Below are 19,560 nucleotides of genomic sequence, written 5' to 3'. Positions count from 1 at the left end.
GCAGACGTTACACACTGACGTACAGCGTATGCTTCATCCAGCAACAAAAAAAAAAGCGTCGCCTCCGATAACGTCCTGGGCAAACTTTGCTTTGTCCAAAATAGAGTGGGAATCACATGTGTCTGATGGACCTCCGCATCGAACGAATACCCCATTTGCTCCCAGGGGGCATGTGAGCACAGTTTGACCCCCATCTCCTCCCTCCCCTCCCCTCCCCTCCTCTTCGCTCCCGAGGCTGTTATGTGCGGAGGTCCGGGGCAAGTGGCGAGAACAAAGGAGCGGGTGTTTTGCCGCGGGCCCTCCGGCTAGCCCGGCGGCCTGAGTCAATTTGCCCTGTTGCTGCTGCTGCCGCCGCTGCTGTTGACTCTGACGCTCCCTCTGTCCCTTCAGAGAGAGAGAAAAAAAAGACTGTTTCTGGAGTGCATGACCTCACTGTACCGCAATGTGGAGTTGTAGAGAAGGGGGGGGGGGGGGGGGGGGGTAGAGTGTGTGTGTCAGAGTTTTTTAGTTGTAAGCCATTTAAGCCATTAATGAGTCACACACAGACACATACACACACTCACATTTGCTCACTCACATGCAGGCTGGCAGGCTTTTCCTGAATGTTTCTTTTGTTATTTTCTTTTCTTTTTTTTTTTTTTCTTTTTCCTTTCTTTTTTCCCCTTTCTTCTGTACGCCAGTAGTGAGCCATCCAAACGGGAATGAGGAGAGCTGTGAGGAAATCCAGTGACATCAGAGGACCGAGACGTTATGAGAAAGTATTTAGTGCCAAAATCTGTTTTCCATCAGGAGCAGGAAACAACATTGGTTGGCTAAATATCACCGCTACAGTTGCATTTCTAAGAACTTGCCATTTGTATTGCAGATTTTTATTGCGCAGGTCGCGCAGGTCACACAAGCCCCCGCAAGCATTGACTTAATCACATTGTTCAGTTCCGATCACTCTGGAGTAGTCTAGACAGACTTCATTCATGTTCTTTGTTCTTTTCATCATGGTAGTACTAGCCACACACAGCCAACTGTAGGTTAGCGTGCTAGCATGGTGTATGTCAGTAAAGAAAATCATAAGGCCCTGAGCCAGCCTGGTCTGATTGCCTGGTGTTTTTAAATCCTGGGCCACTTCATTAGCAGCACCTCTCAATCAAGCTCAGCACTCTACTGTATTGGATCCCTGCACAGCTTCGTACCCATAAAGCCCCGCCCCGCACACTCATTCACTTACACACACATTCCCTGCCCATGGTCACCATACAGTCACACACACACACACACATGCATGTCTAGTCATACACACAGACACATTTACAGTTTTCCCCTCAAAGACACAGTCATCGGCCCCACACACAATCCCATGTGTGCGCACACACACCCACAAACACTCAGACACACACTCATTCTCACAGGTGCCAAACCATGATGTCACTTGTTGGGTGTTCCCATAAATCTCAGTCATGCTTTTATTCGCCGTTCTCCTCCTGGATGCTGGCCTACACTACACTACACTACACACACACACACACACACACACACACACACACACACACACACACACACACACACACACAGCTCAGTATACACTTACAGCAACCTGTTGGCCCATACCGTGCCTATGTGTGTTTGTGTGTCTGTACTGTATGAGCGCACATTCTGGAGCCATATGTGGTCGTGTGAGGTGGAATATTCCTCTGTCAGTTAGCACACCTCCCTGCTTTTCAGGAATTCGGCATGAGGAGCCCCATGCTGTGGCCTGGTGGAACAGCTCAGAAGTCATCATAATCTGCTTATTAACCCCCCCCCCCCCCCCCACCAACACACACACGTACTCACACATACTCACACATACTCACACTGATGCACACATACTCACACTGATGCACACGTTCACACATACTCACACTGATGCACACATACTCTCCTCCCTCCGTGGCATGATTTATATGAGGCTCCATCTGGTTTACAGATTGGCGCCAGCAGCAGTCCTGCCGGCCGATGCTCCATTGTGTCAGAGGGCATTCAGCGCCCCCTCATACACACACACACACACACACACACACACACACACACAGGGGGACAGGAGGGCATGGTTTTCTTACACTCGCGCATCATAAATGTCTCCAGCAGGATGGGATGAGGCCCTCTGCTCAGCCACACACACACACGCACACACACACACACACATACATACTCATACTGACAAACATGAGCAGAGATGTACTGTACAGACGCACTGTGCACCCCCGTGAGGTTGTTAACCGCTGCACCGCTGATGACTGATGGCAGCCCAGCGAAGTGGTGGATCCAGCACTTTTAATGGTGTGTTCAACTCGATGTACAGACGGCGCTCTGTCATTTTTGGCCTTGTCCACTTTTACGGCCAGAGTCTGGGACCATTTAGTGCGCTAATGAAGCTTACTGTTTCTTCAGCTTTATTTTCCTCTGGAGCGTCCTCGCCATATCTGTCACTGTTTTGCAGAAGGAGACAAGGCGAATAAAAAACGCTCACAAACACCCGGCCTTTCTATGTGTACGCTGATGGACACCGCTGGGTGAGTTCAGCACATCAGGTTTGCGTTAGGCGAGCCCAGCGTTCAAATACAGGCCAGATCCTGCGGCTTCGCCGGCCAACGTCCTCTTACTCGAGTGCAGCCGTGTGCCTGTCGTGACTGGGTAGAGGTTAGTTTTGCAACAGGTGCTGCTTTGGTTTCTGTTCTACCTGGAGATGGGTTTTTCCCTCTTTTTACCACATCCTCTTCTCCTCCCTCCCTCATCTTCTTCTCCTCCCTCTCTCTTCCTCTCTCCTCCCTCACTCACTCACTCCCTCACCTCATTCTCTCCCTCTCACCCTCTCTAGACCCCACCTCACTCTCTCACTTCCCTCTCCTCCTTACTCCTTCTCTCTCTCTCTCTCTCTCTCTCTCTCTTGCACACACTCTTCCTTTCTCCCTCTCTCCCTCTGGGCCATGTTGATTGCTCACAGGAGGTCTGTGGATGGCTCCAGCAGTAGCGTTGTTGCGTCAGTGTCCTGCTGTTGTGTCAGTGTCCTGCTGTAAAGCTGCTGGGGGTCTGGCAGCCTTGGCATCTGGCCAGCTGCAGCAGTTGCAGCGCTGGGGGCCTTTTGACGGGGGGGAGGGCACTGACTCTGAGGCCGTCTGATGTGTCCTCGTAAAGGAGACGGTGGAAGCCAGGCCGTCCGTTAGAGCTTGGGTGCCCGCCGTCGCTTTCCCAAAGTTCCTCTCGCAGACGTGTCCACTTCCCCTCAGCCCCTGCCAGAGCAGATGGTCCCCTGAAGCACCTCGAAAAAGGCCAATTAAGATGTGGACTGGGTAGGTAGGGGTAAATTAGAGACCGCACCACAACCCAAACCCAGACCAGCTTCACCGTGTAATTAGGAAGCATCTGTCCTCAACCAAGAGGGAAAAAATGGGTTTCTGTTTTTGTTGTTGGTGTTGGTTATTTTGATGTTTCAGATCCCGCGCCGCGTCTGGATTTTCTACCCTGGGGCACTGTTGTGGGTTTGCTGTATCAGATTTCATCATATTGCAGTCCTTGGGTAGAGTTTTATTGGCATTCTTAAATCACTTTCTGATCTCTGCCTCCTCCCCTCTCTCTCTCTCTCTTTCTCTCTCTTTCTCTCTCTTCTCTCTCTCTCTCTCTCTCTCTCTCACTCACAGACATCCCAGGATGCACATCAAGACAGGCCTGTTGGATGCCCACCTGTACTGCCTGAAGAGATCTGTGGTCGACTTCTTAGTAGACAACAAGTAATGGGATTTTCCCACTCTGTTAACAGTCTCACACCTCCTTGCTCTGTTAACCCTTCTCGCGTCAGCCCTATCATCAGTTCTAACAGAGCACGTCTCCCAGTGATGCTAACAGCACGGCTTCTCCTCCTCCTCCTCCTTCTCCTCCTCCTCCTCCTCCTCCTCCTCTTCCTCATCCTCTTCCTCCTCCTCTCTCACAAGCATTGCCCAGACTTAGCACAACATCTGCTAGGCCTATTCTCGTGGAGAACACCAAGCGTTAGCGTGTTAGCGTAGCCATGTAGAGCAGCAAGGCTTTGAGTCCGGCTGAGGTGTTTAAGCGAGGTGTTAAGTACTTTTACAACCTGTCACCTTCCAGGTTTATGGTCACTGCGTCCACCCCACACACAGACACACACACACCCCTCACACACTCACAAACCCACACACCCCCATCTCCACCCTGCAATCGCCCTGTGTGTCCGAGCCTGTCAATCACAAACGTTCACTTTCGCATTCATTTTTTTTTCCGCTTTGATTGACCCTCTTTAATTGCTGAGGTACACTGTTGTCATTTTGAGTTGTTTAATGTCTCTAAACATAAAGGAGCGTAACGTAAAGTGACCGTTCAAGAGGGCGAAAGCTTGCAGTCTCCCCAACCACTCCTCCACCCTTCCATCTTCTCTATGTCCCTTTTGAGTTGCTCGATTGTGAACCGGGTGTCTGTCAGCCCAGGCCTCCTTCACCAGTCCCCCCCCCCTCCCCGCCTCCTCTCCCCCACCTCCATGCTGAGGAGGACCCAGAGTACCTCCACTCCTCGGCCCCCCTCTCTGGGGGCTCCCAGCCCTGGCTTTGTGCAGCTCTGCCGGGCTTTGTGCCGGACTCTCAACAGCCTCTTGGGGAGAGCTAAAGGTAGAGGCTGAGTTGAGCTCATCAGCTCGTTGTCCCTCTCACACACTGTGGGCTTTCTCTTCCTCTTGCTCGCTCTCTCTCTCGCTCTCTCTCTTTCTCTTTCTCTTTCTCTCGCTCTCTCTCTCTCTCTCTCTCTCTCTCTCTCTCTCTCTCTCTCTCTCTCTCTCTCTCTCTCACCCTTACTCTCCCCCTGTCTCTGAAGACGGAGCCCAGTCACTCTGTTTTGAATTTGCAGAGCCACTGATGTAAATATCATTTTCTGGAGGCTGACCCTGCCATTCTAAACCCCCCCCCCCCCCCCGCCCCACCCCACACACACACAATTGCGCTCCGCTCTTCTCCTTTCCTCCTCCTGTGCTGCCGCGCTCTTTCTTTCATCAAAGTATGCTGACGTTTTTTTCTTCAGTGTTCAGTTCTCCTTTCTCACTCTCCTTTCAGGTCTCCATTTGAGTCTGTCTTTTGGTCCAGCCCCCCACCCCCCCACCCCCTCCTGCTCTCTCTCTCTCTCTCTCTCTCTCTCTCTCTCTCTCTCTCTCTCTCTCTCTCTCTCTCTCCATCTCTCTCCATCTCTCTCTCTCTCTCTCTCGCTCGCTCGCTCGCTCCCTCGGCCCTATCAAAAGCTATATGAGTGCAGTTCTGAAGGAGGAAAATGGACACAGCGTATCTGTTGTTTCTTTTTCCGCTTTCACATGGAAATTGTAATCTGGCTTCAAAAGTAAGTGGACAGTGAGCAGGAAGCTGGAGCGGTGGGACACACAACAGACAGGGACGCCACTAACGCCCCGCGACTGACCGCACACAACCGACAGGGACGCCACTAACGCCCCGCGACTGACCGCACACAACAGACAGGGACGCCACTAACGCCCCGCGACTGACCGCACACAACAGACAGCGACGCCACTAACGCCCCGCGACTGACCGCACACAACAAGCAGGGACGCCACTAACGCCCCGCTCTGAGACCTGACCGCACACAACAGACAGGGACACCACTAACGCCCTAAGTGCCCTTGAGCAAGGCACCTAACCCCTCACTGCTCCCCGAGCACCACTGTGGTTGCAGGCAGCTCACTGCGCCGGGATTAGTGTGTGCTTCACCTCACTGTGTGCTGTGTTTCACTAATTCACGGATTGGGTTAAATGCAGAGACCAAATTTCCCTCACGGGATCAAAAGAGTATATATATACTTATACTTAACGCCCCGCTCTGAGACCAGGCCTCGGTGCCTGCTCCTGTTTGAACATGTCAAAAACAGCACAATTGGTGTTATTTCTCTGGGCCTATAGTCTTTGCCTTGTTAAGATATCATGTGCAAATGACCTCTAACTAACTGTAGGGGGGGGAGGGGTTGATTTGAAAAAAGTTGTAATGGCATGCACTGCACCACTGTCTGTATGTCTTGTTCTAGAGGTGTGTCCCAAAAACATGTTGTTTTAGTTGCGTGCTACACATCAGGCTTGAATTGAGCCGAGTGCTATATCCAACCCTGCCGCGGTGTTGTCTTAAGTGTCTTAATTGAGCCGAGTGCTATATCCCTGCCGCGGTGTTGTCTTAAGTGTCTTAATTGAGCCAAGTGCTATATCCAACCCTGCTGCGGTGTTGTATTAAGTGTCTTAATTGAGCCGAGTGCTATATCCCTGCCGCGGTGTTGTCTTAAGTGTCTTAATTGAGCCGAGTGCTACATCCAACCCTGCTGCGGTGTTGTCTTAAGTGCCTTAACTGGTCTCTTCATGCTCAGGTCCATCTCTTCCATCCGAGGGGAGTTGGTGCCTTTCTTGGTTCGGAAGCAGTTCTCCAAGTCCATTAACTCACAGAGGCCTAAAGATGACAGTGATCAGGACCAGAAGAAGAAGGAACGGAATGCAAACCTTGGTAAGTACAGTAGTAATGCTCTCTTAATAGCCCATGCCACAGAGCATATTGTATTCCTATATTAATTATTACATATTAATACACCCTGTTCGTACAATCTATGTACTGCATGGTGTGGTAAGTGGCAATGCATCTTTTGTTTCATGGCTGCCACTTGTAAACCTGCTAAACACTACAATCATTAACATGATGTAAGTTCCATAGATGTAGGGCAATTCCACAGAAAATGGACTTTTTGTCACATCCATAACGCCAGTGAAATGCCTTGGCATTTGTATGATGTGAATGATAACATTCATTTTTTGTGCATTTTTTCTCATGTACATTCTTCAGCCAAAAATAGCAAATGCTCAAATTTCATGTAATCATTCACATCATACCATATCATCACATTTTATTTGGCGTTATGGATGTTACAAAAAATTAAATTTTCCATGGAATTGCCCTATAACAGTGTCATGCAACCAACAACACACATCTTCTCATTGCACCCAAACAGACACCCTCATTAACCATGTCTACACACTCTTCTTCTCCCTCCCTCCCTCCCCCACTCCTCTTTCTCCTCTCTCCTCCCTCCTGCTCTTCGTAGACATCCTCATGTCCTGTAAAGATGACAGCCTGTTCCAGCTGGCCCGCGAGCGCTCCTGTTGGAATGACCACCGCGGTGACATGAGCGAGGCGTACCACGGCGGCAAGCTGCGCTGCTACATGCACCTGATGGAGGAGGGCATGTGCTACCCGCGTCAACACGCTGGCCGCCTACATCGAGGCCAACCGCATGGTGAGCACCGCTCTCCGTCTCCCATGGGTGAAAGGGAAAGATTGAGCTGGTGTAGATGTCCACAGTGGAAATACATTTCTGAAAGGGTTGTCCTGGTCAAGCTGGCATACTTGCGAGTCCGTACCATAGGTAGGAAACTAAGAAAAGGTCTCTGCCTAGTCCTCAGTTCAGCGCACTGAAGACGGTTTAGATCAGTGGTTCCCAAACTTAACAGGCATGTACCCCCTGAGACATTATGATCTTCCGGAGTACCCCCAACACCACCAATTGTTAACAAGTTTTTTTTTAATTGTTTTATTAATATTTATTTTTTTCAATTTTGTCGAGAATAGTGAATAGGATCATAAACATATGATACAAATCTCATCAATAGTCAACATATGATAGGCCTACAAATGTGCTGAATGTAATGATTTTTAATAGATCTGCACCTAATCTCACACACAATCGTCTTGTTGAATGCAGTGATCTTATCTGCTAGGTGCTTGTCTTTGCCTTGTAACTGGAGATTTAACTCATTGAGCTTTCCAAATATATCGCTAAAATAGGCCAGCTTCGTCAAGAAATGTTCATTAGCGAACGTGCTTGCAGATTCAAACATGCGCTCTTCCTCCAAGAAGAGGCGACTCGGAGCTCAAACACGCGACAGCACTTTACCTTGGGAAAGCCACCTTGCCTCGCTGTAAAACAGTACAGCCTTTTGGTCAGCTCCCATCTCCTCTCAAAGTGCGGAGAATAGACACGCTTTTAAGGGCCGGGTCTTGATGAAATTCACCACTCTCACAACCTCGTTCAAAATCTCATTCAGGTCGGGACTAACTAAGCTGCCTTGACACGAGCGCTTCCCTATGAATAACACAGTGCGTCCATTGCGCATCGGGTGCTACCTGGGCCTAGGCTACAGATAAAAAAAATAATTAAAAAAACTCCTGTTTTTCACGTCAGTTCGCGCCCCACCTGGCATGTCTCCGCGGCCCACAGTTTGAGAAACGCTGTTTTACCCTCTCTGTCTCCACTCTCGAATATTTTGTTAATGCGGAGAAAATAAGTTTTTAATGTGCAGTGCAAATGCGGAAGTTAAGTTACCAACGTGGGATAGAGAAAACGTTTGAAAAGGCATAAGTTATGACTTAGATATTTTTTTGCGTACCCCCTGAAATCAGTCCACGTACCCCTGGGGGTACGCGTACCCCAGTTTGACAACCGTGGGTTTAGATGAATCAAAGGTGTCCCAAGTGCGCTGTTAAAGATCAACTTTGGCCAATACCCTGTGGAGATTAGCTCTTTTTAGGAACTTTAAGAACAAGTAAATGCCCTGAGAGTTACAGCATGCCCTGTGTGCTGTGTGGTACAGGCTCCCAAGCTGTTTGATGATCCTCCTGTCCACCCGTCCGCTTTGGTGTCAGAACGCAGTCAGGTAAGCCAGCACCTTCCTGGGCCGATGGTGTTCAGCACACACAAACACCTATGCTTGTGCAGGTGATTTATTTTGTAGCAGAAGGGGTCCTAAGTCTCTTTCTTTCTTTCTTTCTTTCTTTCTTTCTTTCTCTCTCTCTCTCTCTCTCCCTCTCCTCTTTTTCTACCTGTCTATGTGTCCGTCTCTCTTAGTTTTGTTTATAATTAGGTAATCCAGGTTTAATCCATTAGGTAAGGCTCACATTGTGAAGAGCATGCTGTTCAAGTAATAAGCCAGCCTCTATCTGTGAAATAAAAATGTAGTTGTGTTTCGAGCTCTTGAGGATCAAGTGGCTGGCTAAGTCATCGTAATCCTTTCGAGCTGTAATTATGTCTGTTTTGTCTCTGGAAAGGTTGGAGCTGACAGTATAATTGGAGCCTCCTGTCAGATAGCCGACAAGACCTCCATTAAACGTTCAACGATTGGCGCATCTACCACAGTCAAGGAGAAGGTTAAGATAACCAACTCCATCATAATGAATGGTGTAACCATCGAGGAAGGGTAAGTTTTCTTTCTCTCTCTCTCTCTCTCTCTGCAGCATGTCTTTCTCTGTCTGGTCTAATACATGTCATGGTGGATAGGCCAGCTTCCAACTTCCTTAACCACTAACCAGGCATCAGACTCAGGCATCTTGCAAGTGCTTTTCTGCAAAGGAACGCTGAGTCTACGCTCTAGCTTTCAACACGGTCACCACACTCCGCTAGTGCCACGTTTAATGAAAAATGTGTATTTAAGTGACACTTGAGACATTTCTCAGAGCAGAGATATTCCCAAAACAAACAAAGGAGTTGAAATGGGTGCCTCGCAAAAGCTGAGAAATGTTCAATTGAAACTGTCAAATTTGAAAAATTTCGATTTTCTTGTCTTTTCATAGAGAACTAATTTCAAATGCTGCACTGATAAAATGTCTGGTCACTTTAAGACCCAAAATGTACTCTAAACATACGATTGTGTTGTCAGCCAAGGTATCTCTCAGCAGTTTGGACTTGGCACTTTTTTCCACACGGTGAAAGTCTCCGACAAAGTGGTTAATGCTGGTTTAAGTGCTTAGTGTGAGGGAACAGGTGAGGGGACTTTCTCTTCTTTTCTCAAAAAGCCTTGTTGCAGTGCTTACACTGAACAAAAAACCCTGTTTTTGAAGAAGCACTCGGGGGACGGGGCTTTGCTCCGTGGCCTGCGGGCGAGACTTGGGGCTGGATGGGATGGGACTGTTCGGGGGGGGGGGGGGGGGGGGCGCAAGACTAGTCCCACTCTTGTTGTGTTGACAAAAAACAGAAACGTATGTTGTGAAATGTGAATGGCTACTCGGTGACCCTGAACAAGGTCACATTTCAGCACACACAGATAGGTGATGAATATAGATACAAAGCCCCCATTCCACACACACACACACACACACACACACACACACACACACACACACACACACACCCCAACCCCTGTTTCATTCTAGGAAAGTAACCTTTTCTTTTCACATCAATTTTCATGTTGTCAGATGAACAACAGTACTGAAAGCATCGGGCATGTCATGTAGCCAGTACGCAACATTTAACGCAACATTTGTTTCACTTCTTTTGGATCACAGACTCATTCTTGCCAGCAGTCTTTTCTTTCAGACACTTGCTAATTTCTTTTCTCGTTTTCGTTCTTTTTTTTGTCTCTTCCCCCACCACCAACCCCCACCCCACCCCAAACGGAAAGAATTTAGATTAAAGCTGATTTTGAGTAAATGACGTCCTTGCTCGCTTTTGTGGAAGTCTGAGGATAACATGAATTGTTGTGAGGGAGCACTGTGAAGTAGAAAAAAGGAGTCTGTTATTTTAAATCCTGGGGAAGGGCTTTTGGTCTGAGCACTGGCTCCCCCCAAGAACCAAAGCCCAGAGCCAGCATGGCTACCCTCATCGCCAAGTTAGTGCGCGCATAAAAGGAAAGGAAAGAAAGAAAGAAAGGACAGAAAAGAAAGAATGAAACAGCAATTCTTTCAGAACATAAAAAATGTAAGAAGGGATTAGCAAATCCCTGGCATGTTAAAGAAGGCACTTGCATTTTTTTCCACCCTTTGTTTGCATGTAGGAGTGCTTGTTTACAAAGTGTTGGATTTTGTGTGTGTGTGTTTGTAAGGGGGATGAGTATGGGTAGAGTATAGGGGTTGGGAAGAGTGTGTGTGTGTGTGTGTGTATAATGTGTGTGTGTGTGTGTGTGTGTGTGTGTGTGTGTGTGTGTGTGTGTGTATAATGTGTGTGTGCGTGCGTGTGAATGTGTGTGTGTGTGTGTGTGTGCGTGTGCATGCTCTAGGGGTGGGGGGTCATAGTGAGGAGGAGCATGGTGTTAGTAATTAGTGGTATTTCAGCACAGCTTCTTTGGTGGTCTCTCTGTTTAAAAAACGCCAATCCTTGTAATCTCCCATCACCCTGAACCCGACATCCTCCCTCGCTCTCTCGCTCTCTCGCTCTCTCGCTCTCTCTCTCTCTCTCTGTTTGTGTGCGTCTTACTTTCTCTATCCGTCTCTCTCTGTTTCTTTCTTTCTATCTCTCTCTTTTGTCTTTTTGCACGTGTTCACATTCTCGTCCTTTGCTCGGCGTCCCCTTCACTGCCAGCACCTGAATAGAATGCCCATGTGCCTCTGCCAAGGCAAACCTGCCCATGTGAATGGTGGCAGGACTGGACACGTCACACTCACACACACATTCAGAGATAGCAGACCTGGTTGCCAACTGCATATCTCTCTCTCTCTCTCTCTCTCTCTCTCTCTCTCTCTCTCTCTCTCTCTCTCTCTCTCTCTCTCTCTCTCTCTCTCTCTCTCCATCTCTCTCTATCTCTCTCTATCTCCCAGTTTCTCGCTCTCTCTCTCTCTTTCTGAATTCAAATAAGTCTCATTGCTATGAAAAATAAACACATGGTCATATTACCAAGGCATGACTGTAGCGAACAGAACACAACAAGTAAATATTGGGTATTGTTCAGCGCTCTCTCTCTCTCTCTTTCTCTCGCTCTGTCAGCTTATCTCAGTCCATCTCCTCCAGCCTGACTCTCTCTTGCAGTCAGACTGTGGGAGTGGGCCAAGTCGCCACCCAGGAGCCTTTATTTCCTATTGTAGTGATGTGTGAAGATAGCGCTTTAGGCTACATTTATACGGTGACGATGAAAAGAGAAGAGGCAGAAGTGGCGTCTCATCTTCATTTTTGTATTCGCGTTTAGACGAGCATTCTCAGGGGGAAATCTTTGTTTATATGAAGACGCAAGAGTATGTGATATTCGATTGGATATGCATTCCAGACCGCTGGGTGGTGGTGTGATAGAACCCCGGTACGTCACGCGCAGACATTCTAATTTGACAGTTTAGCCAGAGAGGTAATCAAGGATCTTTGGTTTAGCCGTTTAGACGGAGACGCAACCCGGGTCGTCTTCAAAACTCTACACTCTGGAAGGCGTCTTCAGATTTTTGCGTCTTCAAGCCCCGATGGCAGGGTCGCCGTGTAAACTAAAGGCACTTGTGATAAAATATTTTGTCGTCTTCCTTCGCAATCGTTCTCGTATAAACGGCCCCTTAGACAGATCCCGGAGCACGCGGCCCAGTCGAAAGGGTTTTTTTTTTTTTTCGCTAAGCTTTAAAAGGCAGATCAGCGATTTGTTGCTCTTAAGCAGTTCTAGCACAGAGGAGACCTCTGCTGCCCTCAATGTTTTCTAAGTGGGAATATTTCATCATGGTCATGCAGATGTGGGCCACTTTAGAGCTCTCATTCCTGCTAGATTCACACGTTCTCGTGTTCAGCTTGCTCACACTGTGCCAAAGGGACTGTCAAGCAGACACATGCATGCACGCCACACTCAGCCACACACACACACAGGATACACACCCTCTCATGCACGACGATGCCACAGCATTTTTTGATAGCATTGTTGTCGCTCGCTTGCACACAAACGTGGGGAAGCTGGTGTTGTTTTTTAATATATATGCTAATACTGTCTTCAGGAAAATAAAACAAGCTTGGCAGAAAAAAAGAAAAACTCTGAGGTATTAGGTTTCCTCGGTGGGGGGGGGGGGGGGGGGGTGTAGAAAGGGACAAGAGCCTCAGCTGTGTAATTATCAGAATACATGAAAGCTGAAGGTTCATGGTGAATATGTTTCAACGGTGAGGGGGTGAGGGGGGGGGGGGGGGTTGAAGAGTGAAATTGGCCCTAGCAAGTCGAGTAAACATTAAACTGTGCAAATAAAGTTTTATGGTGCCAAAGTGATCCCAGGAAAATATTATTCTTTGAATGCTGTAAACATACAGCATATTGCGTGTGTGTGTGTGTGTGTGTGTGGAGACACATAAGGCACAAAGCTCTGTCACACAAGTCTGAAATGTGTGTGTCACTCTTCCCACACATGCTGACCCAGGGATAGTGTTTGGTGTGGAGGAGTCTACGTGGTGTCTCCTTTCACTTTAGCTTCATGGTTACCACAGTGTGTGTGTAGGCAACATTCTAGCCTTGAAGTGTGTCTGTGTGTCTGTTTCTCCTGTATAATGGTAGTGTATTATTTCTTTTTCTGTCTGTAGGTGTAACATCCAGGGCAGTGTGATCTGCAGCAACGCAGTGATTGGGCGCAGTGCTGACATTAAGTACTGTTTGGTGGGAAGCAGCCAGCGCATAGAGCCAGAGGGTGAGCACCGAACAACAATCCACCACTCCACACTTTTACCCCTGCACACACACACACACACACACACCCACACACACACACTGCTCTGAACACACACCTTAGTGTGTTTGTGTGTGTGTGTTCCTTTCAGTCAACTTCTGTTTATGTGTGTGAGTGTTAAACAGAGAGAGGGAGAGAGTGAGCCGTGGCTTGTAATCTGCTTTAATAGCGCATTAAAACCAAAGCTTATGTGTACAATTGAGCTTTATTTTTAATATTCTTAATCCGCTCAGTCTTAAATCAGACTGTGGGCTTTGCATGGGTGTGTGAGAGTGAATGCAAACCTGTGTGTGTGTCTGTGTGTGTGCTTGTGTGTGGCTGGAGGCTGTTGTATTCCGGGTGGTCCGAGCCCTGGTCTCTAACCTCTCCATCAATGACACCGCCAGAGGCAGACTTAAGATGTCCAGAGACTGCCCAGGCCTAATTGACTGAACAACAGGGTGTTGCTGCTCCACACACCCCCGCCTCCGAACTGCAACAATTTCCAGCCTCCATACCCTAGCCCACCCCCAACCCTCCTCTCCTGCCCCCCCCCCGCCTCACCATTCTCTCACCACTGTATGGGGTATCAAAGTGCGACTGGACCTGATTAGCCCAGCATAACCTCCAAAGGCTGGGGCACACAGACCTACTGCCAGAAATCCCAAAGTTAGACTGCTGTACAACACCCCCAAGCCAACCACACACACACACACTAATACATCACACACAGCCTGCTATTCAGTCGAAATCTACAAGCCTCACTAAGGACCACCATTCAAAGATCTCGCCCAGAATAAAGGAAAGAACCCAGCACTGAGGTTATTGTAACCTATTATTTAAAAGGCATTTCTTATAATAACGGCAATAAATATCCTGCCCCAAGGAGCCCAGGGGACGACAGGCGGTCCCTCTGAGACTTCTGAAGCAGAGTCATCATCTTAATTTAATAGGGAAAAAAATAAACTCATCAAAGTGCCAAGTTGCCCTGTAGTTTTGATGTCCCTACCCTCCTGAAATAACGAGCACTTGCAAGCCTTTGAAGCTACTTGAAAGCTGTGCTCCGTTTTAGATGGTTTTGGCACCAGCGTTAAAAAAAAAAAAAAATCCCAGCCTCTAAACCAAGGATACCACTATAAATAAGATTTGAATGACATTTCAATATGATGACTATTAGTACAGATTAAAGAAGCGCTTGAAAGAACACACAAAATCCTGAGTCCACGCCCTGCCTTTTTTCCCTCTGGATGCTGTCGGCAGGCAGGACACTCGTGGGGATAACATGTCCTCTCTGCAGGCCAGTAGCCCTCGCTAATCACCGAGCCGAAGACTGACAGGAACACTACAGGTGGAACTACACGCCAATGAACCACAAGTGTGGCTCTATCCAACTCTGTTGTGCAGTTAGTGTCATCATCACCATACCAAAGTTATGACTTCCATTATGATACCCACCGTAAATATCTCGATACCGATACTGAAACGATACCACAGCAGAGACCCAAAAGGTCAGGAAAAGTAATGGAATAAGAGATGTGAGATCCTCTTTCATCTGACCATCCTGTTTCTGCTCTGCTTTTTCAACACTTACCAAATTATATTGTGATATAATTGCCATAATATTTAAACCATGAATACTTTTATTATCTAATTTAATACATTGATCATGCACAGCCATGCACAGCCATGTTTCTGTTTATGGTATTTAGGAGGCGCTTTTGTTCAAAGCGACTTACAGTATACAAACTGGGAACGTAAGCTGGGTAATGGAAATGGGATAGCAATTTGCAGATCCAGTATGTGTCCTGTAGGCCAAAATTAAAGACCAAAAGTATATTGGATGGTATGAATTTCTTTGCTAAGTATATTTTCAATCATATATCATTAGTGCTGTTTATATGCACTATCAATGCACTTCTTTGGCAGATGTCTATAGGCTCCACATTTTAAAGTAATAGAGAAAATTATAGAGAAGCATGTATGCCTACTGAATATTAAATAGATAATTTATAACTGGGATTATTAATGTCCTTATGAACACCTGATGGTTTTAGCAGCTGATGTTATCAAGTTACCTGAGTAAACATTGCATTTGCACATGTTAACCACATTAGTAAGTAGGCTGAACAGAAATGGATACTTTGTTACAAATACTTTGTTACTGTACTCGAGTAGATTTATTTTTACTTTACTTTACTATTTATTTTTAAGGCGACTTTTTACTTTTACTCCTTACATGGGGCAGCCGTGGCCTACTGGTTAGCGCTTCGGACTTGTAACCGGAGGGTTGCCGGTTCGAACCCCGACCAGTAGGCACGGCTGAAGTGCCCTTGAGCAAGGCACCTAACCCCTCAGTGCTTCCCGAGCGCCACTGTTGTTGCAGGGAGCTCACTGCGCCGGGATTAGTATGTGCTTCACCTCACTGTGTGCTCACTGTTTGCTGAGTGTGTTTCACTAATTTTCGGATAATTTTCGTTAATTATTTTTCGCATCATCAATAGCGGATGGGAATATACGTTGCACTTGACGCACCACTACAAAATGACTCGACAGATTTGGGTGCCATTCATTCGCGGCAAATCATTGCAGCTTGATGGCATTAACGTTAGCATGTAGTAGTATGTCTCAATTAAATTTAGTCAAAAATGCCCTCCTCCTCTCCTTGCCTTTGGTGCTTTCCTAACTTCTAGCTGCAGTATAGCCTATATCCTTAGCAATAAGTACTGTAGATGCAGCATTGGGTCTTGAACAGGGATGTAGTGGAGGCTAAACGCAAGTAAACACAGTTTACCCACTTCTGAAATTTCAGAAATAGTTTATCCACCTCTTATTAGAGTTTATCCACTTCTCAAAAGAGTTTATTCACCAATTACAACTGTTAACATAAAACAAAATCACACCGTATTATCCACAATAACAATATGTACACTCATCAACACTCTATGAACCACTTAATGCCACCTGTATTGTTATAAACATTGGACAATAACCTCCACCATCATCAACCATGTTGTAATGCCTTTTCTAAAAATCTGATACTGCATGGCGCAGTCCACCTTACCGTGATCACAGAATTCATAGTTTACCCACCTCTTATTAGACCACTACATTCCTGGTCTTGAAATATTCACAGGAATCCATAGGAATTAAATATTCATGTTGTTTTATCCAATATTAGTTGTGCAGATGTATAGTCCATCTTATACACACCCATGAAGCCAACAAAGAAAATGAAAAATTAAGACTTTTGTGTAGTCATTCTATATCAGAACCTGACATACAATCCAAATTGTCTACAAGAAACCTCAGAAATGCATACCTTTATTGTCATTATATGCATTTTGGGTAACCAAAAGTCCTATGGGGAGTTTCCATAGGCCATTACAAAACGCATGAGCATACCTTGGCAAATAATGGTCTAAAGTACTAATTTTTCATTCTATATTGATCTACTTTTGCCCACAGCTTCACAAGACCTGGTGCCAGGGCTCAGTCGTATTTCTAAAAACATCATATCAGTGACCTAGAGGGCTGAAATGTGGTCAGTTCAGAGATGCTTGTTATCCGGCAGAAAGAAAAAGCAATATTCTAGGCTCTGTAACTCGGTGCCAGTGCTTCCTAAGAAACTACAGGATCTTAGCTTTCTAAAGATGTCCATTTGATGGTAGGCCAAAAGAACACACTGCCCTCTGAAATAGGCAGTGCAATGTTAGGGTGGAAAGCCTAGAAATGGCCCAACAGGTTATAGGAAGATTTAAAAAGAGAGACTGGCACTCTTGCACTCTAGTAACATTTGTGTGGTCCAGGTACCGTTGCATAAAAAAATGGTTGTCATTCAGAAGACTACTTTTACTTTTATACTTTAAGTAAATTTCCAAGCCTGTACTTTGCTACTTTTACTTGAGTAAAGAAGTTAAATCAGTACTTCTACTTTTACCAGAGTATTTTTTAACACCAGTATTTGTACTTCTACTTGAGTATGGGAAGTGAGTACTTTTGCCATCTCTGCTGAACTTAAACAAAGTTATTGTCATTAAGTGCCTCTTTAAACACTGATGATGAAAAAGTCTCTTCCTCAAACATTTTTTGGACCATGACCTGGACAACAATTGAGGGCGTAATTATGTTGTGTTACCTATGGCATCCATTAACCTGTCATTCTTTGAAATTCGTAAATATTTTAGCAAGGCTCCCCAAGGTGCTTACCCAAGTTCGATATTTGCCTCCCTTGGTCTGAATTGCTTTGAAACGTTTCGTTTTTTACAGACATCCTCGTCATGCCCGAGGGCTTGGCCTCACTGTCACAATACACCTAAAATAACTCCAGGCTTAAAGCATCTGGTTTATCAACAAACCAAGGAAGTTTGGCAAGAACGTAGCCATACCTCTACCTCCCGTCACCGTCACTGAGAATAGCTACATTCATGACAGGGAAAAAAAACAGTGTGCATACAAGGAGCAAGTCAGAGAGTGGAAGCAGAGCGCTGCTAACACACATAGCGCTGCTAACACACATAGCGCTGCTAACACACATAGCACACACAAGTTGTATTTAAACACCATCACTCATGAAGATCTGCCACTAAAACAAATGGGAAATCTTTCCCATTTCCCAGAACCAATCTACTCCGTGCCATCGCTGTGCTGTCACTCCACCCTGTTCTCATTTGGGGCTTCGGCATCAGGTCGCGCTTCTGTTGCTGCTTAAGGTATTACGTTTTTTTCCCCCGCTGGCCCAGTTGGTGAGGATGGGCAGCCGCGGCTGCCGGGGACCACCCTGGCGTGGAGGGTCATGCGGGCAGGAGTCAGGTGTTGCTCTCCTGCAGGTGGTCACTTTCCTCAGCATGCGCCCAGGAGACCAGACGTTCCCCTTGAAACTTGGGAATCACTCCATGTTCTGTGTGTTAACCCTCCCCCCCACCACAACACACACACACACACACATACATGAGCACACACACACACACGTACACCATCACCTCAAAAGTAAAATAAAAAACAGTCTCTCGCTCCTGGGCTTGGAAATGTAGCGCTCTCCTAGCGTTCCATGCTCTATTTATCTTTCCCCAAACTGAGAAACGCTAAAGCAGTCTTTTTGTACAGATTCCGTCACACTAAAATATGTATATGGAACATTAATTACCCCTCTCTGTGATTTGGTTTGGAGCAGTTACCTAGCAGACCCTGAAGCTTGAACAGTCGTGTGTGTGTGTCTTGCAGACCCTGAAGCTCTGTGTGTGTGCATGTGTGTATGTGTGTGACTACTCTGTTTGTGACTGGTAACCTTTCAAAATAAATTGTAAAATGTCTTGCATAATATCGACATGACAAGCAGAAAATATTGTCAATACTTGCCAGTTCCCCAATTACATCATCTGTTTATACTTGAAGTGTGAACGGACTTGTTTTTGCCTACAATGATGAGAGAAACACATTTACATTGCTCTCATGTAAAATAAAGGGTCATATGCTTGCCCTGCTCCTTTAGAGTCTTGTCTAAATTAACTTTCTTTTGCTTTATCTTGCAGCCGAAAGAACCAATGAGGTCATTGTTGGGTCCGATCAGCTCATGGAGATCTAGGACCTTGGGAAAGACGCTTTTTCACAGAGGACCCCAGAGAGACCAAAGCGGATGGGACGATCTGGCCTCCTACACCATAGCTCTTTATCAACACATCCACACACAGTGTCCAAATAAAGGCCAGCTATTTATCAAAACATCCTCAGTGTCACCCTTTTTTTTTATTATATTGGAGATATTGTCCGTTTCCACATGTTTCTTCAGTTATCTCTTGGGGTGACCTTCTTGTAAAGACTTCAGAAGGAATGTGTGTGTGAGAGAGAGAGAAAGAGAGAGAGAGAGAGAGAGAGCGCTGTTCATTCATGCTGCCGTATAGATTCAGATGAGACGCTGGGCTGTAAAGGCGGCTCTGTGGAGGTGCTGTTTGTTTGACGGGACCTCCAGGACCCCCTTCCCATGACCACCGTGAGCGAGCGTGTGTGTGTGTGTGTGTGTGTGTCCCAATGCTACAGCGAACAGATAACCACAATGGGCTTGAGTTTATTTGTACACAAGGAGCGGGGGGAGGAAGAAAAAGAAAGAAAATGGAGGGATAGACCACCCAG

General features: G+C 46.5%; 1 protein-coding gene across 1 annotated transcript in view; it reads left to right on the top strand.

Annotated features, from left to right (window-relative positions):
* eif2b3 (eukaryotic translation initiation factor 2B, subunit 3 gamma) overlaps nucleotides 1–19,154 on the top strand; it is a 34,345-nt gene extending 15,191 nt beyond the window's left edge. Inside the window, 8 exon segments of the mRNA XM_042103117.1 lie at nucleotides 3,672–3,761; nucleotides 6,395–6,528; nucleotides 7,121–7,269; nucleotides 7,271–7,312; nucleotides 8,667–8,729; nucleotides 9,121–9,269; nucleotides 13,313–13,416; nucleotides 18,963–19,154. Of these exon segments, the coding sequence (XP_041959051.1) occupies nucleotides 3,672–3,761; nucleotides 6,395–6,528; nucleotides 7,121–7,269; nucleotides 7,271–7,312; nucleotides 8,667–8,729; nucleotides 9,121–9,269; nucleotides 13,313–13,416; nucleotides 18,963–19,015 (784 nt within the window). The 3' untranslated portion in view covers nucleotides 19,016–19,154.
* Nucleotides 19,155–19,560: the final 406 nt, after the last annotated feature.

This window comes from Alosa sapidissima, chromosome 1 (genome assembly GCF_018492685.1).
Source record: "Alosa sapidissima isolate fAloSap1 chromosome 1, fAloSap1.pri, whole genome shotgun sequence".
NCBI lineage: Eukaryota > Metazoa > Chordata > Actinopteri > Clupeiformes > Clupeidae > Alosa > Alosa sapidissima.
This window is presented reverse-complemented; position numbering and strand designations above follow the sequence as displayed.